The sequence below is a fragment of the Pelophylax lessonae genome, assembly GCF_965119305.1.
Source record: "Pelophylax lessonae genome assembly, chromosome: 1".
Classification (NCBI taxonomy): Eukaryota; Metazoa; Chordata; class Amphibia; order Anura; family Ranidae; genus Pelophylax; species Pelophylax lessonae.
In genome coordinates, this window is record NC_138768.1 from 550,793,686 (window position 1) to 550,817,299 (window position 23,614).

Genomic DNA, 23,614 nt, shown 5'->3' on the forward strand with positions numbered 1-23,614 from the left:
TCGGAAGGGTATGGCTGCGTCTGCGGCGACCATTTCAAAATGGATCAGACAGACAATTGTCCAGGCCTATTCGTTGAAGGAACAGGTTCCGCCCTTCCCTGTCAAGGCGCACTCTACCAGAGCGGTGAGTAAGTCCTGGGCTCTCCGGCATGAGGCTTCGGTGGCCCAGGTGTGTAAGGCTGCGACTTGGTCGTCAGTGCACACCTTTTCCAAATTCTACAAAATTGATGTTCTGGCATCAGCTGTTGCCTCCTTTGGCCGCAAAATTCTCTGTGCCGCAGTACCGTAGGGGTCCCTGGTTTTGTTGCGGGTCCCTGACTGTTGGGGTTGTTTACCCTCTTGGTTATTTGCTTTCCTGGGTTGTTGCTCCTGTTGAGCTTTCTTGTTGCCCAAAAGGTTCCCTTGCTGTTCATGTAAGGTTCCTTTCTCTGATGTGGGTACTGTGTTGCCTTTTCTGATGGTTGCGTTTCCCACCCCTCATGTCTACACTGCTTTGGGACATCCCCATTGGTGAAGACTGTATGAGTGGGTGGTGACTGTCGGAGGACGTAAGAGAAAACTGATTTTTTGTAAAATCTTACCGTAAAATTCCTTTCTCTGAGTCCTCTGACAGTCGCCGCCCCCGCCCCTCTTTTGGGGTTCTTATACACTTAACTGCTTGCTACCAAACTGAGCTGGGATGGCTGATTGCAGGGGGGTATTGGACCAGTGGGACAGCCCCCATGGGTGTGTCTATGTAAATGCTTTGTTTCTAACAAGTCTTATGCCTAGCTACTCCTGTGGAGAGGAAGTCAATACCCCATTGGTGAAGACTGTATGAGTGGGCGGCGGCGACTGTCGGAGGACTCGGAGAAAGGAATTTTACGGTAAGATTTTACAAAAATTCTGTTTTTTCTTCAGCAGCGATTAAACACAGATATCTGTTCACAGAGAAGGATATCAAACTCTGGGTAGATGCTTCCCTCGCCAGAGTCGCAAACAAGGCTTATTTAGCTTTCGACGACTCCGAACTCTCAGTGATCCCATGGTAAAAAAAGATAGAGGCACTTCTAAGAAGAGTTTGGAAAGCTGCAGCCACAAATCTAAATCCAGCCATAGCTTCCACCAACATGGCCAGAACCTTATTAGTCTGGCTGATGCAGTTGCAAGAGCTGCTAGAAGCCGATACCCCGAAGGAAGAACTGGTAAAAACCATATCCACTCTAACCAGAGTGGCAGCTTTCCTGGCGAACGCATCAGAATCCGTAAGGGTATCGGCCAGGACCACTGACCTAAATAATTCAGCTTGGAGAGACCTGTGGCAGAAGTCATGGGGAGGGGACATCACTTCCAAAAATAGATTATGCGGCATCCCCTTCACAGGTGATTTACTATTCTGACTCGACTTGGAAATCATATTGGACAGAACCGCAGCCAAAAACAAGGGCTTCCTCAAACCAAAAAGCCAGGGGAAAACACCCTTTCATCAGTCCAGGAGTTTTGATAAAACAGGACCAAAAAAGCGCTGGACACAACAAAACAGAAAAGGCAAAGGAGAGTTTATTTTTTGAGTTTTTTGCTCACCAGTGAAAGGAAATCATGGAAAACATTTTTTTCCTTGGTACGGTAGCAGAAGGCCACTCCACATTTTCTATACACAGCTCTGCCGGTTGGCCTCTCGTCAGCAGCCAGGATCTTCTCAAAGCTAATGGCAGAGGCCCTAAAAAACCTAAGACTGCAAGTCATAGGGGTAGGGCCATATCCAGACGAGCTACTATTCTGCGAATCAGCAGATGAACTAGATGTCAATCTGCAAAAGAGCATATCTTGCAGGACTTGAGGAGGAGCGTGAACAAGGAAAAGCCACAACTAACACCAAAGTCCCATGCAGGCTCAAGCCTGAGAGGACCATGGTTCAGTCACTTAAGAAACGTCAGTATTCAGCCTCATCTAACAAATCCAGACATGCCAAACCTCCTGTTGCAAGGGCTAGTCAACCACCGGAGCCACAAAGTCAGGAAGCATTCGGCCTGGTTCCTGAAAGGACGAGGTTACAGTACAAAGGTCTGTCTGACAGGGTGATTTGACACCATCTTAGCCAGCAGGAAACCTGTGACTAGAGCCATCTATGAAAAAGTGAGGAAAAAGTTTGTCTTCTGGTACAAAAAAAGAGGAGACCTCGACAGGGGGACTATCCCAACAATCTTAGATTTTTTTCAAAAAGGAGCGAACAAGGGCATTTCCCATAACACTTTGAAGGTTCAGCCCTATCTTCCCGCCTAGATGTTAGGCTGGCAGAAGACACCCTCATAAGAAGATTCCTTCTCTCATTAAAAAAGGCCACATACCTGACATGGGACCTCTCCACTGTACTCAAAGGATTCCTCTCGGCACCCTTTGAACCACGGGAGAAATGTTCGGATAAATACCTTACACTAAAAACAGTACTCCTGGTGGCACTTGTATCAGCAAGAAGAGTCAGTGAGAAAACAACTACTCTATTCATCCTCCATGCAGGAGTGAACAAAGAGAAGTCGGCTTCGAAAAGTATGATAGCCTGATGGATGAAGCTTGCTATTCAGTCAGCCTACCAAGCACTAAACCTTGCCACGCCGAGCGGTGTCACGGCCCACTCGACCAGAGCTTGGGCATCCTCAAGTGCAGAAAGGGCTGAGGCAACACCGAAGCAGATCTGCAGGGCAGTGACATGGTCGAGCTTCAATACCTTTGCAAGGCATCGACCAGCTGTCCAGTGAGGACCAGATATTTGGTCCCAAGGTGCTCCAGACTTTTTCCCCTCCCTAGTAAGTATTGCTTGGTACAGCCTCTCAGGTGCTGCCCTGGAAGACGATTAGAGAAAACAGAGTTAGGTACCTGGTAACTCTTTTTTTTCTAAGAAGTCTTCCAGGGCAGCATCCATTCCCGCCCTAAACAACATTATAAAAGGGGTTTTGCGGAATCTAAAGCTTACTGAGGATTCCTTTGGTGCTTTGATATTACTGAGGCAAAAGGTATGACTGGCATTTTTATAATGGTGGACTAATTTGTTTTCGGGTGGGAGGAGCCATTTCTCTCAGGTGCTGCCCTGGAAGACTTCTTTGAAAAAGAGTTACCAGGTACCTAACTGTTTTTTTCCCCAATCAAGACATAGCTGCTAAAGCTGGTCTTTACGATAGCAGCTATCCAGATTGGCTTTTCGTCAGCCTAGCTTTGGAGTGCCGTACCTGTATTGGACATTGCAGAGCTAGCATGGAAGTTACTACTTGGTAAGATGAGAATGTTTAAATGGGCTAACTTTTATATTGATGGATCCTAAGAAGTCTCCACAATAAAAGGAGGGAATCGCTGACCAAATAGATTACAACAGAGGATGTACAAAGACATGAAGAGCCTTTAAATTCAAGATGAATGCCCTTTTTGCTTTTTAGAACAGTAACCAGGTTTAAATAGAGGAATGGTAATGATATCCCTGTTGGCTGAAATTAGATTTGCCTGACATTGATCTATCATGGGAAGTTTTAAAATGAAGAAGCAAGGAAAAGGACAATGGTCAAACTTAATTTTGTAACCTTTTGATACCAACTCCCACGTTAATGCTTTGGCTATGTGAGATTCCCAAATCTCTGTGAAAGCATCAGTCCTCTCCCTGCCTCTGAAGGAGCTGATGGGGGCAGGTCTTCATGCGGAGGTGGATTAGTATAAATTCCAACATCTTCTGTGTGCCCCTTTCACAATAGGGAGTCTTCAGAGAAATGGACAGGTAAACTGCTGCAGCTCTGGTCCTAATACCTCCACAAGGAATCCCCAGATAAACTGACAGGATCTGAAAGAGGGTTCCTGTGCTAACTGGAGAACAGACCTATAGTCACTGACAACTGCAGGACCGTTGCAGAGAGATCACCAGGATATTTAATGAACTGGGAAAACCTGTGTGCTTTGGCCTACTGGGAAAACTTCCATAATTTCCAATATCTGGCCTAAAAATACTAGTAGCTATTAAAAAGTGAAAAATGTCCTTCTCTTTAGGACAGTAAGGGAGACTGAATGGGTGTGTGGAGGTTAAAGCCTCAAGGGCACTGGCTTTTAGTTTTCTATGTACCTAGTACCCACTTTCCCTGTTCGTAGCAGCATAACTCTAGGTTGCTAACTATCAAGCTGTGTCCTTGAATGGATGACAGAGAAAATGTATGCTGGTAGTAGGAGGGTTTATTCTAGGCTGGTCCACATTTGTTTTTTGTTTTTTGTGCTGGTGTCCTTCTGAAGCTTGGCAGTATAACCCAGCCATTAATAATTTCCTGTGTCCCTCAATTGAAAAATTTTACGGGGAGTACAAAAATTGTATGTTTGTTTTTTTTGTTTTGGAATAGAACGGTAAAGATTTGAAATTTATGTCAGGCCTTTGCTGGGGAGAATATCTTTCTCTTCATGTCTCTGTGTCTCCTATACAATAAAAAAAGTGTATAGTTGTCACAGGGACAAGAATAGTAAACCCAGCAATAAAAACACTGTCCTTACCCTTTACTCTTGTAAAAATGTGTGTGAGTTTTTCTGTGTTCCTATTGCTAAAATTTCTAGTTGCTTCCTCTCCAGATAGAAAGTAAACAGAAATCAGAAATCTTCCCAATAGGGTTACAGATTGCAGATAAAACCTGACAGAGGCTTAACCACTTCCCGCCCGCCCTATTACAAAATGACGGCGGGAATGTGGTTGAGTTATCCTGACCGGACGTCATATGACGGCGGCAGGATAACACCGCTCTGGGCGCCCCCCGGGGGCGCGCAGAGCGGCGATCGGTGATGCGAGGTGTCAGTCTGACACCCTGCATCTCCGATCTCGGTAAAGAGCCTCTGACGGAGGCTCTTTACCATGTGATCAGCCGTGTCCAATCACGGCTGGTCACATAGTAAAACAGGAACAGCCGTTGATCGGCTTTCCTTAGTTCGTGCCTGACAGGCACGAGTAAAGGAGCGCCGATCGGCGGCTCCCCTGACGGGGGGGGGTCGGCACTGGTAATCAGATCATTGATTACCAGTGCAGACCCTCGGGGGGGGGGGGGATGCCACTAGAACCACCAGGGATGCCCACTATGACCCCAGGGATGCCCACTATGACCCCAGGGATGCCCACTATGGCCACCAGGGATGGCAATCAGGGCTCAGAGAGCCCCCCATTGCCCTCCCCATCAGTGATGCCCACCAGTGTCCTCCCTATCAGTGCTGCCCACAAGTGCCCATCATTGCCATCCTTTAGTGTCGCCCACCAGTGCCCATTATTGCCCACCAGTGCCGCCTATCAGTGCCCATTAGTGCCCATCAGTGCCGCCCGTCAGTGGCGATCAGTGCCGCCCATCAGTGCCCACCAGTGCTGCCTATCAGTGCCCGTCAGTGCCACCTATCAGTGCCCGTCAGTGCCGCCTATCAGTGCCCATCAATGCCGCCTATCAGTGCCCAGCAGTGCCGCCTATCAGTGCCCACCAATGCTGCATATCAGTGCTACCTATCAGTGCCGCCTATCAGTGCCACCCCATCAGTGCCACCCCATCATTGCCTCCTCATCAGTGCCTGTCAGTGCAGTCTCATCAGTGCTCATCAGTGCAGGAAAAAACTTATTTATTTACAAAATTGTATAACATAAACAAAAAAAACTTTTTTTTTTTTTCAAACTTTTCTGTCTTTTTTTATTTGTTTAGCAAAAAGTAAAAATCGCACAGGCGATCAAATACCACCAAAAGAAAGCTCTGTGGGGGGAAAATGATATAAATTTGGTGTAAGTACAGTGTTGCATGACCGCGCAATTGTCATTCAAAATGCAACAGCGCTAAAAGGGGAAAATTGGCCTGGGCGGGAAGGGAGGGAAGTGCCCTGTATTAAAGTGGTTAAAGTGATTGTAAAGTACTTTTTTTTTTTTTTTTTTTTTTTTTTATATAACATTTTATTGGATTTTTTTTTTTACAAACAACGCGGCTTATCAGTCGTAATAGCATAACAAATATGGAAAATGAAAATTATCAAATAAACAAAGTTATTGCAAGAGTTCAGCAATCAAGGTTTAATTAGAAAAATGGAAGAATGACAGGGGAGGGGGTGAGTTGGGGGGGGGGGGGGGGGTAGGTAGAAAAAGGAGTTCATTGCTTGTCAAAGAATTTGCAAAATATGAGCTATCACTTAGCTCGGGTGAGGCAAGCATGCCATATGGTCTTATGGAGTATCCTTGAAAGACAAGGATGGTCAAGGTGAAAGGGAACTTGGTCTGAGCCTTAATGGTTGCAATGATAAAAGCCCAAGAGGTCCTAGATGTAAGAGAGTGGAGTGTACGAAGGGGGCCGATGTCCGTGACGGTGGTCGTTGGAGAAGTAACAATGAGGTCGAAGAGAGTCCTGATACGATGTTACACACTTCATAGTTGACGATTAGTGTTGAAGTGAGGGGACGCCTCTATGCTTTAAAAGTTTAGGTTCGGAAGTATCTTGGTGATGTAAGAGTCCCACTTATAGTGAAAGGAAGAGGGTTTCCGACAGGGGAAAGAGCTAGATCCAGCTTCTTTCGATGTAATAGCAACAACAGATATATTTTTTTACATATTTTTTAGTAGGAGGAGAAGTTGCGGTTCATTGTTTGAGGATGGCTCTTCTGGCTGCCATATAGCAGGTCGAGAGCCATGGTTTGTTGCGTTGCATGATCGTGAATTGTGTTTTCAGATGTGAAGAGGGGGGGGGGGGGATTTTTAAGTGGCCGAATAGGAGCGAGTAAATATTCCTATGTGGTAAAAGACCTGTAACCTTTGCGACCAGGGATTCCACTTGTGACCAGAAGCGAAAGATGGGAAGGCATGACCATAGCTTATGCAGCAGTGTGGGTCTGTACTCCTTGCACAGGGTGCAGTATTGTCGGTCAGGTGAGAGCCTTTGGGATAAATGAGGAATGTAAGCCCGATGCATGATTTTATATTGTTGTTCTTGCCAAAACTCGTTGGTAATGAATATACAAGTAGTATTATATCCTGCAAGGATATAGTCCTGAGCTTCTGGAGATTGCAGGTCTTTGCTCCAAGAGGACGTCCGCTTTGAATGTATGGGATTCGATAATTTAGAGTTCAGGGGCTTGTACAGCTGTGAAATGCTGTGCTTTTGTAACACAGCAAGGGAGTCTGTCAGAGAGGTATTGAAGCTTAGTTCCCTTTGTGGGCAAATTTTGCATACAAAACTGATTGCCTGTTGAGTATATATTAAGTGATGAGTGGGTAGATTGTATTGTTGAGCTATCTGGTGAAAGGGAAGGTGCCTTCTTGTTGCGTGGTCAAATAGTTGTGAGAATTTGGTTAGGCCAAGCGAAGCCCAAGTGGCCTAGGCTGCATATTGCTGTGCCTGTGGAAACAGAGGATGGTTTGCAATGGGAAGGTGGAGGGAAAATTGAGGAGGTACTCCCAGCTTCTTCCTCAATTCTCTCAAGGCCAGTACCGTATCCCATTTATCAAGAGTTTGTTTCAGGGGAGGTGGAAGAAGTCTGATTCCACAGGGCAGCAAGGCAGATAATGAGGCTGGACTTGCTATCTGGGCTTCTAATTCATAGTTCGAATATTGGTACGTTTGTGTTATCCAATCTAAACCTCCCCGCAAGAGACGAGACAAATTGTATAGACATATATTTGGAAGATTAACACCCCCTTCATATTTAGGCAAGCATAGTTTATGGAAGGAAATTGGGGGTCGTCGATTACGCCAGATGAACGAGGTTAAGGCTTTTAGGAGTTTTTGGATGTCCTGATGTTTCAATAGTAAAGGGAGTGTTTGTAGTGGGTAGAGCAGTTTAGGGAAGCTGGCCATTTTGAACAAATGGCATCTGCCAAAGGTTGAAAGGTGGAGGTTTGCCCAGTTTTCAAGTTCTGCCATTATTTTAGAGATAATGGGAGAGTAGTTAAGTTGGAAGAGAGGGAGTCTTACCTATTTTAAAACCTAGGTATGTAATATGGGTTTTGGCTATTGGGAATATCAAACTATTGGCCCAGAGAGGAGCCATATTTGGAAGAGGGGGAGGATCTCGCTTTTAGAGAAGTTTATTCTCAGGCCTGAACATGGACTAAATTGCTCAAATATTTCTTGGATATGGGGCAAATCTGCTTGTGGGTTTGATGTGAATATTAATATGTTATCTGCAAACAATGCCAACCGAATTTCCTGTGAGCCCACCTTGACCCCATGGAGGTTTGATTGGAAAAGAAGATAACGGGATAAAGGCTCTAACGCAAGGTTGAAAAGGAGCGAAAGAGGGCAACCCTGTCGGGTGCCTTTGTGTAGTCTAAAGGTATTGGAGATGTGGCCTGCTGCAACGACATTCTCTGATGGGGCCAAGTACATGGCAGTAATGAGATGGAAGGAATGGGCCCCCAAAACCAAATTTGGAAAGGACCATCTTGAGCCACTGGAAACTGACATCAAATGCTTTTTCAGCATCAAGGGTGACGATGGCAGTATCTGTGACCAGGCCGGCCCTCGCCTGTTCCAGAACTGTGAGAATTTTTCTTATATTGGAGGTGGGGGAACGCCCTTGAGTAAATCCTGCTTGTGCGGGGTTTATGAGGGTAGGCATGATGAGAGCCAATCTATTAGCTATTATCTTGGAGAGAAGTTTCGTGTCTACATTTAGGAGGGATATTGGATGGTAGGAGCCCGGGTCAGTAGTGTCTTTCCCCTTCTAGGTACAAGTTTTATTTGGGCTTGAAGGGGAGGTACACATTCCCATTGAGTCTGTGCTGAAATACACTGGCTAAAGTAGGGGAAATAAACTCCAGGGTAAAACCATATGGACTTGGGGCTTTTCCAGCTGGCAGGGATTTAATGGCAGCAGTAATCTCGTCTAATGTAATTTGGGCTTTGAGATGCTCCAATAAAGTTGCGTCAATTTTGGGGAGGGGGATTGCGTCCAAAACAAATTCTGTGCCCCTGTTTCATCTATGGGGTCAGAACCATAAGGAGTGGCATAGAATTTTAGTTCTAGAGTAAGAGTAAGGTATTCATTTTGTTGGGTGAAGTGGTGATTGAGCCGTTGGGGTCCTTTAGGGCTGATATGTGGGTGTATTGGCCCTTACAGAGGCGTGTGTATTGGCCCTTACAGAGGCGTGCCAGAAGTTTGCCAGCCTTGTTACCAAATTTATGGTATTGTAGGTCCTGAAGGGATTGGTGTAGTTTTTCCTGTGCCTCGGGCCACAAATTGAACTTATTTTTTGCGTTTTGCCATGCTTTCCCTGTTTTCCGAGGAGATGTCGTGCCATTAGGGATTAGGCTGTACGCATTGCCGTCCTGGCCCCTCGCAATTCTTTAAGTGTTCTTTTCTTGTAGGCAGAGCCATAGGAAATAATCCTACCCCGAATAACAGTTTTTTACCCACTTCCCATAAGAGATTTGGATTGTCGTTGTGTCATGAGTTGGTCGCAAGATAGTCAACCCATACAGTCCTAATTACTTCTTGTAATGACTGGTCATTGGTCAAGTATGACGGGAATCGCCAAATCCTAGTTGTGTTCGGGGAGACAAGGCCCCACAGATCAACAGAAATCGGGGCATGGTCAGAAATGGTGATTGCGTGGATAAGGGTGTTAGATGTAAGTTCTAAGAGCAAGGCATTAGTGAAAAAGTAATCAATTCTAGATAGGGTCTGGTGTGGTGGAGAAAAAAAGGTATGATCTCTCCCTTCTGGATGGGCAAGCCTCCAAATGTCTACCAAATAAGGCCATCAGCAAAGGTAGACAGAAGAGAGGTTAAGGTTAGACAGACAGCCTAAGGTTTTGATGCCGTGGGGGAGTTTGGCATGAGATTTGTCTTCTCGGCTATCAAGAGCTAGATTAAAGTCGCCCCCCACCAGAAAAGAGAGGTGGATAACCAAGGCTAGTAAGGTTGTTAGATGTTGCAAAAACGTTTTGGAGGGAGAGTTTGGGGCATATATATTGGAAATGGCCCATGTGCGCGACAGTGACTTAAGTACGGCAATAAGGTTTCGGCCCTCTTCATCAGTTTGTAAGGAGATTAACTCGCAAGGGAACTTTTTGTGAATAAGCAGGAGGACCCCCGCCTTCCCTTTAACATAGGGGAAAACAAAGACTTGATCTACCCAAAGCTTACGCATACGGAGGAAATCTGCGGCTGTTAAGTGTTTTTGTTGTAAGTACGATACGTCAGTTTTCAATCGTTAAAGATGGCGGAGAACCACCATACGTTTTTGGGGTGAGCGAAGGCTCTTGACATTCCATGAGACAACTTTCATCATGTTACGTTGGGAGAGGGAGGGTTGTCTATCAAGTACAATAGAGTTAAGAGGGGAGTAGAGGGAGGGTTGTCTATCAAGTACAATAGAGTTAAGAAGGGAGTAAAGAAGTATTTAAGGCTTGCTGCTAAAGGGAAGTAAGTAAGTGTAGGTCCTAATAGAGGGTGCTTGCATCTTGAGGGGGAAGGTTTAGGAGGGACAATGACCCAACAGGGATCAAAGGGGAAAAACAACAGGGTACATACCCTAGGAAGCCTGGACTTCACTTTTTTCCTCATGTGAATCCTCCAATCCAACGAACAGCGTTATCGGGATTCAGAGACCTTTGCCCGCGGATATGCCCTCCCAAGGGTATCGGAAAGGGAGGACGCGGCTGGTAGTGTATAGATGATGCCAACTTACGAGGGCCCCAAGTATGACTCACGGTAAGGTTGTGCGTGGTTTACTGAGGGTACCTCTGACAAAAAAAGGATGAAAAACAGGAACATGTTGTACATAAAATAGAGAGTAATGAAGAAGATTACACAGAAGAGGGAAAAAAAAAAAAAGATGCATCATCACTAGAGGCCTATATTGAACTATAGCAGCAGTTAGTGATTAATGACTGTTCCGGGCAAAGGATATGTGAGCCGTAGCCGGGAAGAGGGCAGAAATGATGCCAGGGGGTTGCGTGGATTTGTCAACGAGGTTTGGAGCGGCTTGGAGGATTTGAGGGCCTGAAGGATTCGAGAGCCTGAGCTTCTTAGCTGGTTCCTTCCTGGGGCTCCAATGATCTCTTGGGTCCGTTGTACACTGAGGGGTCTATCCGCTGGTGGTATCCATGGGGAAGGTGGAGGTAGGACTGGAGGTAGTGAGCGGCCTCCTCCGGGTGACTGAAGGATTTTGAGTCTCCTGAAGAAACCGTAAGGCGGAGGATGGCTGGATAGGCCAAAGTGAATTTCACTCCTTTTTGGTAGAGCTCTTGGCAGATCGGCTGAAATACCTCCTGCGAATAATTCCGCAAAAGGAAGTAACTTGTGGCCATCGATTTTAAGTTTCAGAAGGATCTCAGAATATTTACTCTGCCATATAATTCAGAAAGCGCGCTATGACCAGGCGCAGAGTCCGTCTATCAGTGGATGAAGCTCCCTTGGCTGTGTGCCCTCTCCACTGTGCAGAGTGAGGTGATCTCCAGGGCAGTAGGAATACATACCGTACAAATATCTGCCAGTGAGTCTGCATTAAAATATCCTGGGAGACCTATGATCCGGAGATTGTTCCTCCTGGAACGATTTACCAGGTCATCCAGCTTGTCCATGATGTATTGCTGTGTATGTTTAGCCTGCTGTTCAGAGGTATAGGAGTTTTGGATCTCGTCCTCTACGTCTAACATGCGACTTTCCAATTCAGTCAGGCGTTTGGCCTGTTCCCCCATTTCTTTTCCGAGTTGTGTGATCCCAACAGCGATATCCCTATCAACAGCTTCTGTAATCGTTGGTGCCAAAAGAGTAGCAACTGCCTGTGCTAGGCTTACCACTTGGGCTTCTGGCAAGGTAGGGGTTAACGCATTGCATTCGGCTGTGGAGCGGAGTCAGCCATGCCTGCCTCGTGTGTCCTTGGAGAGGGGGAGACAGCGTGTGCCTTTTGATTCCATAGCCGCTGAAGCATAGACTACAAACCTGTCCATCCCATCCCGATGGCTTGGGGGAGGGAGGCAGAGAAGGCAGCGGGTGAGTAACGGGCTCGGGCTGCTAATTTAGCGGGTTTTCTATGCGAGCGGATCCCAGAGCCGCTGTTCCGTGCTCCTTCACAAAGGGCGCAGGAACCGGAAGTGGAAAAGTCTCTTTTTTGTTTTTTCAATAACAAACATGTTATACTTACCTGCTTTGTACAGTTGGTTTTGCACAAAGTAGCCCAGATCCTCCTCTTCCTGGCCCCTCCTTCCCTTTGAGTGCCCCACAGCAAGCAGCTTGCTATGGGGCACCCGAGCCGAGTCACAGCCCCGTCTATCTTCAGACACAGAGCTGTGGTTCGGCCCCCCCCCCCCTCTCCTCATTGGCTAACTGACTTTGATTTACAGCAACGGGAGCCAGTAGCGCCACTGCTGTGTCTTAGCCAATGAGGAGGGGAGTACCAACCCGCTGAGACATTCATGGACATCACTTGATCGAGAGGGGGCACAGGTAAGCATTAGGGGCTTGCTGCACACAAAAGGTTTTATATCTTAATGGAAAGGATGCATTAAAAGAAAAAAACCTTCTGACTTTAAGACCCCTTTAACTCTTTCCTACTCCATCTAATGTTTTGTCTGGCATTGGGGTTTGAAGACAACAGGGAGGGTGGCTTGCTGATCAACTATTTCCATTTCAAGTTAGAAAATCTAAGTTTTTGCTTTTTTTGTTTTTTAGAAATGCATACAGTGTGTTAAAAGCAGTACTTCCCAGTTGCATATTGAAGCTTTCTGCTTATTCTTTCCCTTTACAAAATGATAAATGAATGGAAAAAATAAAGCATTGTTACCCATGGGAAGCCAGGGAAAACCAGAAGCGAGACCAGCTCGACAATATTGCCCTAGACCAGGGGTCCTCAACTAAGGTTCCCCCAGAGGTTGCTAGGGTTCCATAAGCTATACTCGATCTCTTTCTTCCCAATGACCATCTAATGTTTTATCAGCCATAGATATAGTAATTTTTTAGCACCGGTTCCCTGAGACCTGGAAAGTTATTTCAAGGGTTCTCTGGGTTGAGAAAGGCTGCCCTAGACACTTTGGTTTGCTGCTTTTACTAAAAGTGGTACATGCGTATTTACTACCTTGGTTCATGTTGTACTTTATTAGAAAACTTGTTTTCCTGCAGCCGAGGTGAACTGTCTCCTGAAAGTGCTTGTCCTCTTTGGTTATGATACTGAAGCCAGACATCTTCAAAAAGCTTATCATGAATTCCTTCAGTTGATAGAGATATCAATACCTGAAATCTGGATTCCTAACAGCCAATCAAATGCAGCAACACCGGTAAGTTTCCTGCTTGCGTAGGGTTTGAGTTTTCTCCTAACCAATTCTCAGAAAGCTAGTGAACATTCTTTGTCTTGCACATCATTTTTGCTTTTGATTCCTAAAGAAGTATGACTGTAGTTTGAGTTTATTTTTTTGCTTGGTCAAAGCAATATTTAGGCATCCCATACACCATAAGGTGGGGGGGAGTCCCAGGCGAGTAGATTTATAATTAGCTAAATGCCCCAGCATCTGCCCCACCTTAGAGTATTGTCTGACATATGAGGCTCAATAGGAGTCAGTGCCTAGACTGGTACACAGACACTGGAGGATTTTTGCATCAAACGCTACACCTGCATTCCACCATTTTAACCAACATACTGCTTGTTGCATTGCCCATTGAATCAGGAAAAAAAGGTATGTAGGCCATAATATTAGAACCCTCAACCTGCATACTTGTTTCTGGTAAGTGAAATCGTTAATTAGTGAAATAAGGGATTATGGTGCCAAAGCATGCACCATCATAATGTCAGCACCTCATATTTACTGGAAGGTTCTCTTACACCTATGCTTTTGTAGCCCATTTACAGAGATTGTAAAGCTACATTTTTTTTTTAATTAAAATAACAAACCTGTTATACTTATATGTTCTGTGCAATAGTATTGCACAGTGCAGCCCCAAACCGCCCACTGCCCCCAAAAGCAAGCCACTTGCTATGGGGGCAGTTGTATGGATATGCTCCTGAGCTGAGCTGTGTATAGGAATGGATTGGCCCTGCCCCCGCTCCCTAATCAAAGGATTTGACTGACAGCAGCAGGAGCCAATGGCTCTCATTTATCTCAATAAAGTCTGTGAATGCAGGAAAAGAGCAGAGCGTGACTGCCAGAGGGGGGACGTCACTGGATTGAGAGTGGTGGTAGGTAAGTGTTTAGAAGTTGAGGGGAGGAAGGGGCACAGACAGCGGACGTTTTTTTTTTTTTTTTTTTTACCTTAATGCAGAAAAAACATAAAAGGTAAAAAAAAAAAAAAAAAAAAAAACTGCTTTTAGAACCACTTTGAATTGAAATGCTATACAAACATGGACTTTCTGAATGACCCACTCTCCTTGTGTGAAAAATCGAAAGCTTACTTATAGGCCACTTCATGCTAAGCGCACTGCATTATGGGAAGCACAGGAGAGTGTACAAATATGCCACATACCTGAAAGTATAAGACTGTTGATTGCACCAGTGATGGATTGGGGAAGTTGGTCACAATAACCAAGAGCAGGAACATTATCAAGTCTCCTGCAAAGCTTCCTTATTGTTTTTATTAATATTTCCTATATACAGAGTTGATCTAAAAGGTCAATTGGGTAACTGCATCCACCTGTTCAAAGAACCACAGAATGTACACTTTCTCATGTGCTGTAACGTTAATGCGGTCATTTAAGTGCCTGCTGTTACCAACAAGCTGACCATAGAGGGACAGCAACTTTAAGGCTGCATGGGCTTTGGCCATGGTGTGAATCTCCATGCCAAGAATCTATTGTTCCTGCCACTGGGTTTGACCACTGTGAGAGGATAGCTGTATTCACTGTTCGGCTGACAGTTTTCCACACAGCTCCTTCAATTTTTTAATCAAAATTTGTCGAGCAAGGTGGTGCTGAAAAGGAATAGTGCATTTTTATGTTGAACTTTAAGCATTATTTAAATTCACTGTTCCCTGCAAACCAACCAGTTTGCAAAAAATTAGATTTTTGACTTACCGTAAGATCCATTTCTTTGATTTTTATTGACAGACACAGCTCCTTATCTTCTTGACTGTTGGGTTATACTGCCCCTACAGCAGTAGGACACTAGGCAGGAAAAAGCTTGACTACGCCTATGGGGCAGTCCCAGGGGCTGTACTCCCACTCTCAGCTATAGGCCTTCAGTTTTGTTACAAGCAGTGTCAGAAGAAAAGCAACTTCACAGAGGGGTGGGTGCTGTGTCCGTCAATGAACATCAGAGAAATGGATTTTACGGTAAGTCAAAAATCCCATTTTCTCTTTCGCTCATTGATGGACACAGCTCCTTATCTTCTTGACCGTTAACACGTCCCAAAGCAGTGACGAACATGAGGGGTGGGAACAGCAAGAAAAAATTCCCAAAGCTAAACCCTAGCCTACCAGGTAACATGGAGCTCAATTGTAAACAACTGGAGCTCATTTGAAAAAAACCATATACCCTTCAAAGAGGATCAGGTCCTCTAAAGAGCAGCCTGCAAAACCTTGCGGCCAAAGGAAGCATCCGCAGATGCCAGCACATTCACCTTATAAAACTTTGTGAAAGTGTGCACAGACGACCAGATGGACGCCTTGCAAACCTCCAGTACTGACGCAGGTTTGCCGAAGGCCCGGGAGGCACTAATCGCCCAAGTGTAGAGTGCCTTAACAGGGAAAAGAGGAAACTGACCCTTAAGTGAATGGTGCAAATAAAAACAAAGAAAGGGGCGCACCAGCCTAGCGCATTATCCTCAGAGGGCTTTTTAATAACATAAGTTTTAAAATCAGCTACTCACAAACATGCGTAATAATCCAGCATTTCAATTCCATAGAGCAGCATCTTTATAAAAGTCCAATGTCTCGGGAAGACGGAGTTCTGATGCGTTTCGAGGCCGCGCCTCTTCCTCAGAGCCCTTAGTGGATGCCAAGTGAGAGTTCCGTGTTAGAGGCAGCCTGAGGACCTAGTTCTGAGCGCAGGAGCAGGGTGCTCAGCATCACTATTTTTCGTTTCTGGAGTATAATAGGCCTGATTCACTGTCTGTCTGATCCATCTGGAAATGGTCGCAGCAGAAGCAACCAACCCTTTTCAGGGTCCATCTGTGAGTACAAATAATCTGAATTCCGAAAAGACTCCGTAGCTGCCAGGTACACCCTGATTGCCCGAATCACACTCAGGGAATTCAAGGCAATCTCCTTAGGATGTTTAAGCATGGGGCATAGGGAAGGCAACACAATACCTTCATTCAAATGGAAATCAGAGACCTTTGGAAGGAACGACTGACAGGGAAGAGTAACCAAGGTGAGCGACAAGACAACGCCCCTAGCTCTAACACCCTGCGTGCAGAAGTAATAGCCACCAACAAAGGCCACCTTCTGGGACAATGTAAGCAGGGGAACCTCCCGAAGACTTTCAAAGGGAGGCTTCTGAATAACCGCACCAAATTGAGGTCCCACGGTGGCAATGGAGACCGCACTGGAGGAGCCAAATGTCGAACTCCCTGGATAAAGGTGCAGACCAAGGAATGTGTGGCCAATGGATGTTGAATGAAAACCACTAAGGCCAAAACCTGGCTCTTGATGGTACTCAAGGCCAGGCGCTGTTCAACCCCCCCCCCCCCCCCATTGGAGGAAAGCCAATATCCAAGCCACCGAAAAGGAGCGAGGGAAAACCCCAAGAGACTCACACCATGCAATGTATGTCTTTTGAGTACGATGTTAGGTCTTCCTAGAGGTAGAATTTCTAGCCTTTAGACAGCGTAGGAATCACTGATTCAGACAAACCTCTATCCTTCAGTACCTGGCTTTTAACAGCCAAGCCGTTAAAGCCAGTGACTGTAAAGCAGGATGGAAGATTGGCCCTTGGGATAGCAGGTCTTCCATGAGAGGAAGACTGCAAGGAGCATCGGCAACCACCCTTACCAGATTGGCGTACCAAGGCCAGTCTGGAGCTACTAGAATGACCAGAATCCCTTTTTCCTCGATCATGCGTAGGAGTCATGGCAGACGTTTAAAAGGAAGGAAGGCGTAAATCAGACAATACTTGCCCCAAGAAGCCACTAAGGCGTCGGCTAGAGGATCCCGAGACCATGCCACAAACCTCTGTAACTGCCTGTTGAGACAAAAGGCCAACAGGTCCACCTCAGGAGTACCCCACTGGAGACACAACTGATGAAACACCTCCGGATGAAGCGACCATTCTCCCTGTTCCAGCGCCTGTCGACTGAGATAATCCGCTTGCCAATTTTCCACCTCAGGGATGTGTACAGTAGAGAGGGCTGGAACAAATCGTTCTGCCCACCTTAGAATACCAGCTACCTTCTGAGCTGGCAGGGCACTTCTTGTGACTGACAGGCCACAGCTGTGGCTTTGTCCGATTGAATGCATACCGGACACCCCTGAAGACGAATTGTCTAATGATCCAGACAAAGTCTGATTGCTCGGAGTTCCAGTACATTGATTGTCAGTCTGGACTCCAGAGGAGTCCAGACCCTCTGAGCACAATCTGTGCCAAGGACACCTCCCCACCTGGACAAGCTGGCATCCGTGGTGACAACCGTCCAGTACATGGGGAGAAAGGATTTTCCCTGTCGAATGTCAAAGTGCCGGAGAATGAAGCCACCAGATCAAGGACCCCTCTCGTACCCTGGCTCAACAGGATCAGCTTGTCTAGAGACTGAGGATTCTTGTCCCATTTCACCAGGATCTCTCTTTGCAGAGACCTTGTGTGGAACTGTCCAAATGGAACCTCCTCAAAGGGAGACACTATCAGGCCCAGCACCCACATGCAAGCCCGAAGGGAAGACTGTCTGCTGGACAACAGAAGTTGGATTGGCTCCTGTAATTTCAGGAGTTTTTCCAGGGGAAGAAACACTCTGGCTGAGGCCAAGTCCAGGGTCAGACCCAGATAGGCCAGTCTCGTGGATGGTACCAGAGCAAACTTCTGAAGGTTTAGAACCCAACCAAACTCCCTCAGAGTTTTTAGAGAGTAATCCAAGTTGTCCAACAGAGCAGTCAGAGACTCCGCTCGCAAAAGAAGATAGTCCAGTTTCCTGCGATTCCCCACTGACCCAACAATGCTAGTACCGGGGCCAACACTTTTGTGAAGACCCGAGGAGCTAAGGCAAGACCAAAAGGCAACGCCACAAACTGCTAATGCTCCTCGCCCACGGCAAAGCAGAGGAAGTGCTGGTGACCGATGCATATTGGAATGTGAAGGTAGGCATCCTTAATGTCAATAGAAGCAAAAACATCCCCCTGATGTAGGGACACCACTACCGCGCAAATGGACTCAGTTCGGAACTTCTGTACCCGCACAAATCAGTTTAGCACCTTGAGGTCCAGAATTGGACGTACCTTGCCTTCCTTCCTGGGAACTGTACACAGGTTTGAGTAAAACCCCTGAAGACGTTCCGAAGTCAGAACCGGGACAATCACCCCTTAAAGTAACAAGTCTTGCACCGCCCCAAAGAGACGCTGTAAGCGATCTGGGGACAAGCGCAGGTTGGAAGGGAAGAACCTTTCCGGAGGATTAGACCGAAACGCGATCTTGTAGCCAGACCAAATTACTTTGTGGACCCACTGTCTTTTACCAGGGAGGTCCACAGATCTGGAAACCAGTGGAGATGCACCCATACAGGTAAGGGAGCTCCTTCATGCAGAGGAAGCCTTGTCCGCAGGTCTGGAAAAGCCTGCTCGTGACTTGCCAGACCAGGTCCTCCTGGAACCTCCGGGAGAGGCTCTGAAGGGCTTGTCTCACAAGGCCCCTCCGTGAGGCCCTTAATGCTGTCATCCAAGGAAGCACCAATAGGCGATCCCCCACAAATGGGATATCAGATGAGGCCTTCTTAGAAGTCTGATCCGCAGACCAGCATTTCAGCCAGATAATGTGCCAAAGGACCACTGCTGAGACACAATCTGGAAATCAAGGGAGCCGCATCCAAAGAGGCATCACGGATCCAGGGACTCCAATAGAGAAAAGGAGAACCCATGCAAATAAAGTGTATAACACTGCTAGAGACACCCCCACTGCACTGGCGGTACCACAGGGTCCAGCACAGAGCTCTACCACTGCTATAGCAGAGAGAGGGAGAGAAAACCCCACAAAAAGACTCAACACCACCGATCAGGCACTTGCAGCACCAGGAAAATATCAGGAAGAGAAAGATCCAGGAGTCGGCACTAGGGGATGAAGAGGGGCTCACACCACCAAAATCACCTCCCATATTGCTTCAAAAACATGTCCGCCACTATTTTCAATGGGAAAACCACAATAAAATGGCCATTGAGGTTACACAAACATGGCTGCCGATCCACAGCACAAAAGGCCCCAAGAAAATGACTGCGCCCTACTTTCCCCACCCCCAGCTTGACACCCCAGGCCGACCTAAAAGATATGGCCTCCCCATGGGAGGTGATATTGAGGGTGTGGGCAGATGGGGGGAGGGGTAACAAGTCGGCAGAGGACCACCGAGAAGGGGGGGGCTGCATGGGAAGGAGGGGAACCCGGGGTTCTGACCAACCCAGGGAGGGGCCCATGTCCACCCCATAAACCTCCAGAGTCAGAGAGGGGACAACTACTTACCATACTCAGAACAGGGTGGGCACCGCTCCTGACAGACCAACGCTCTATCGGAATGGGGGGGGGGGGCTGTTGGCCAGGAGGAATGCTGCGACTCAGGCTGAAGCCAGATCATATGCACCCTCGTGAGAAGTTTAACTCGCAAGCCAGCCCCCGTCCAGTTGGGCTATGTCACGGCCGACCTAGCGTGGAGCGAAGGCCTGCGCACACTGGCTGGTCAGACTGGGAGAACCCTATGGATCTAAATTATCAAGTCCACCGCCCAGTCCGGCAGTTGAAAGTAGATTCTCACAGGAACAAAAAATAATAGGAAAAAAATTCCATAAAGTAAAATTGCCAGGACCAGAGATCTCAGCAAGGAACTAGGTCCTTACTCCTGACTAGGCAGAAAAAAAACTGAATGCCTATAGCTGAGAGTGGGAGTATACCCCCTAGGACTGCCTCATAGGCATAGCCAAGCTTTTTCCTGCCTAGTGTCCTACTCCTGTAGGGGGCAGTATAACCCAAGAAGAAAAAGGAGCTGTGTTCGTCCAGTGAACGAAAGAGAAACTTTTTTGTTTTGTGTTGGTACATGCCCCCTGGAGAAGTGCCCAGCCCCCTATGCACTTTCTTCGCCAATTTCTTGGCTTTTAGCCTTCAAAACAAAAAAAAATGGCTTCACATATTCAGCTCTCGTTGACTTCAAATGGTGCAGATTTGGCATCTAGACTTTTTATATGTACAGTCAAACCCAGGCATGTTCCGCTCGTCCCTAGTTCTAAAGTCTTCAAACCCTTATCACCCTAGTCAAAAATAGGGGGGGTGGGGGGTTCTGCCTTACAGACCTCATGAAGGGTTGAACTGTAGATGGAATATGTATAGAAGACAGTGAAAGGAATGGGGATTAAGGCAACTACATAATATACCCAATACCTATTTTTTTTTTTACAGGTCCTAGGTCCTCATGCAACTGCTAATAGTATAATGACTTCATATCAGCAACAGAAAAGTATAAAAACAGAACAAGGTAAGAGTCTACTTTTTGTGTTGTTCACAGTAGATAAATATCATTTTTTTCAAAAGGAAAAATTGATAATACCCTTGGACCACTCTTAAAAGTTCCATTAATTTTTTGATTTTTTTGGGCCCCGCAATAATTGTGCAAATGTTCATCATATTCTTATTTTCACTAAAAATACACTAAAATCATTGTTAATATACAAAAACACAACATAACTTACAAAATTCCTGAAAAATTACTTCTAAAGCATCGTTCAACATGTGGCATACTATAAAGTGTACACTCATAGAGGGCCACGTTTACCCGGACAGGGGTGCACAGGTGTTCCGTGCATCTCCATACAGACAGTCCCATTTATGTCAGTTGGGATTCAACTGCTGCACAGGCATAGCTGCTGTTCCCAATCTGACATCCGTGTGGGTGCACGACCCCGAACGCAGACAGTGTGAGCTCAGGGTTGTGCACCTGCATGAATGACAAATTGGGAGCAACGGCTCTGTTCGTGCAGTTGCTACATCCCAAATGACATGAAATGGAACTGCCTGCACGGAACACCTGTGCATCCGATCTGATCCAGTAAAAAGACTGATGGGGGGGTCCCATCCATCTAGCGTATCGGATTATTTTTTTTACAATTTTATATAACTTTTTTTTTTTCAGCAGAGTCTGCTGAACAATTCTGTTATAAGTTTATGGTCATTAAAGTGAGGAGAAATTGGGTCTGTACGGACCTGGCCAGCTGCCGGCAGCGTTGTAGGGCTGTACGGACCTAGCAGTAAAAGGGTTAATGATCATTTTGTCTGTGCCAATAGATTGTCTTTGTTTTATAGCAACCTGTTTTGGATTGTAAAACAATTTTTTCCCCTTAATCGATCTGTATGTTTTTGTCATTCTGTCTTTCAGATTCTGAACTGACTACAGCTCCCAAGCTTTGTAAAACCACACAGTGGAAGCTTGATCTGCTTGATTAGGACTAGTCACCCCTAAGTCCTAGGGGAAAAAGACTTTTAAAACAAAGAAAGATAATGCAGCAACTTTAGAAGATATACTGACCAAGATGCATCATGCACAAGACTTGTTTAGGACAATGCAGTATTCAGTCTTGCTAGCCCTGATTTTATGGCTTTTTCCTAGCAAAGAATATGGCTACTTCAATCACTCTGCAATCTAATATTAATGTTCAGGAATGAATAAACACATTATTATGTGAAATAGACCATGATGTGAGAATGTATTTTGCGTTCACTATAATGAGTCTTTCAGGCTCAATTTGAATTGTGTTGTACTTCAAACTTTAACTTATTAAGCAGAGCTAAAGTCAATATTTGACTTTAGGTTCACTGTTCCCAAAAAACAAAGTAACAACCCTGAACTGCACTAGAACAGGATTTCTGGGTCAACTGGTAAAATGTACTTTTCTGTGGAAACAGCTTGAAGAGCTTAAAGTTGAATTTCAGCTTACACCTAACTAGCTTTAAAATGTTCCTTTCCCCCTGCTAATAGCTATGGTGGATAACCAGTGTAAAAAAAAAAAAGATGCATATACTTATCCATTCCCCTGTGTCAGCCAGCTGCAGGGAAGAGGAGGAAGCTCTCTTCTCTCCCCTGCAGTTGCCGCTGACTGACACAGGGATCATACGACATGCAAGATGGAATTCCACTGGTACACATTTTTTTTTTTTTTAAAGAGGAATTCAAGACAAAGTCAGTGAACTTCAAAATATGTAAGTGTACTTAGGCACTCTGGTGCCTTAGGAGCCATAGCTTATGTGTGTAAAATAAAAGGAATTGCTGCCTCTGCTACTGTCAGATTAAAGCCCCGTACACACGCACAGATTGTTGGCCGTAAATTGTTGGCCAACGTCCGATCTGCCGATTGTAGGCTTGTTAGTATGATGCTTCCGACAACCAACTGCGAATTTTCGGCCGAAAAAACTGAATTTTTGTAAAATCTTACCTGTAAAATTCCTTTCTCTGAGTCCTCCGACAGTCGCCGCCTCTTCATATTCGTCACATATGGGGCATTAGACTTTGCTCCGAAGGAGTAGCTAGGCAACAGAATATGTTAACATCAAAGCTTTTAACCTATCCCACCCTCAAGGGGTGGTCCCCTCAGTCAATACCCTCCTACTTCCTGCAACCATATCTCAGTTTTAGTGGAATAGCAGTAGAGTATACACCCAAACCCCAAAAGAGGGGCGGGGGCGGCGACTGTCGGAGGACTCAGAGAAAGGAATTTTACAGGTAAGATTTTACAAAAATTCCGTTTTCTCTTACGTCCTCCGACAGTCGCCGCCTCTTCATATTCGTCACATATGGGGACGTCCCAAAGCAGTGCAAACATGAGGGGTGGGAAACGCATCCGCGCCGAAAAGGCAACGCAGTCTCCGCATCAAAGAAAGGAACCTTACCAAAGGAAGGAAACCAGCTGGGCAACAGGAAAAACGAGTGCTCAACAGGAGCAACAACCCAGGAAAAGACAAATAACCAGGGGATAAAAAACTTATCCCAACAGCCAGAGGTCCCCAACAAGGGACCCTAGGGAATTGCCGCACTAAGAACCTGGCGGCCAAAGGAAGCATCCGCCGATGCCTGAACATCTACTTTGTAGAATTTCGTGAAAGTGTGCACGGTCGACCAAGTCGCCGCCTTACACACCTGGGCTACAGAAGCCCCATGACGACAGGCCCAAGACGTACTCAGAGATCTAGTTGAGTGCGCCTTCACAGGCACAGGGGGAACCTTCCCCTGCAAGGCATAGGCCTGTTCAATGGTCTGCCTGATCCATTTGGCGATGGTAGAGGCCGACGCCGCCATGCCCTTCCGAGGACCCTCTGGAAGAACAAACAAGGAGTCCGTCTTTCGAAAAGACTCAGTCGATTTAAGGTAAACCCTTATCGCCCGAACAACATCCAGAGAATGTAATCTCACCTACTTTGGATGTTTAGGCTTCGCGCACAGCGAAGGCAAGACAATATCCTCATTAAGATGGAATTCCGAAACTCATTTCGGAAGAAAAGAAGGATTAGGTCGCAAGACCACCTTATCCAAATGAACAACCAGATACGGAGACTTGCAGGACAAAG

The 23,614-nt window shown here is 46.1% G+C and overlaps 1 protein-coding gene across 1 annotated transcript in view; it reads left to right on the top strand.

The window, feature by feature from the left end:
* Positions 1 to 21,721, top strand: part of ELP1 (elongator acetyltransferase complex subunit 1) — a 153,617-nt gene extending 131,896 nt beyond the window's left edge. The window contains exons 35-37 of the mRNA XM_082243694.1: positions 13,071 to 13,225; positions 20,459 to 20,534; positions 21,432 to 21,721. Coding sequence (XP_082099820.1) covers positions 13,071 to 13,225; positions 20,459 to 20,534; positions 21,432 to 21,499 — 299 coding nt within the window. The 3' untranslated portion in view covers positions 21,500 to 21,721. The remainder of the gene's footprint in view (positions 1 to 13,070; positions 13,226 to 20,458; positions 20,535 to 21,431) is intronic.
* Positions 21,722 to 23,614: the final 1,893 nt, after the last annotated feature.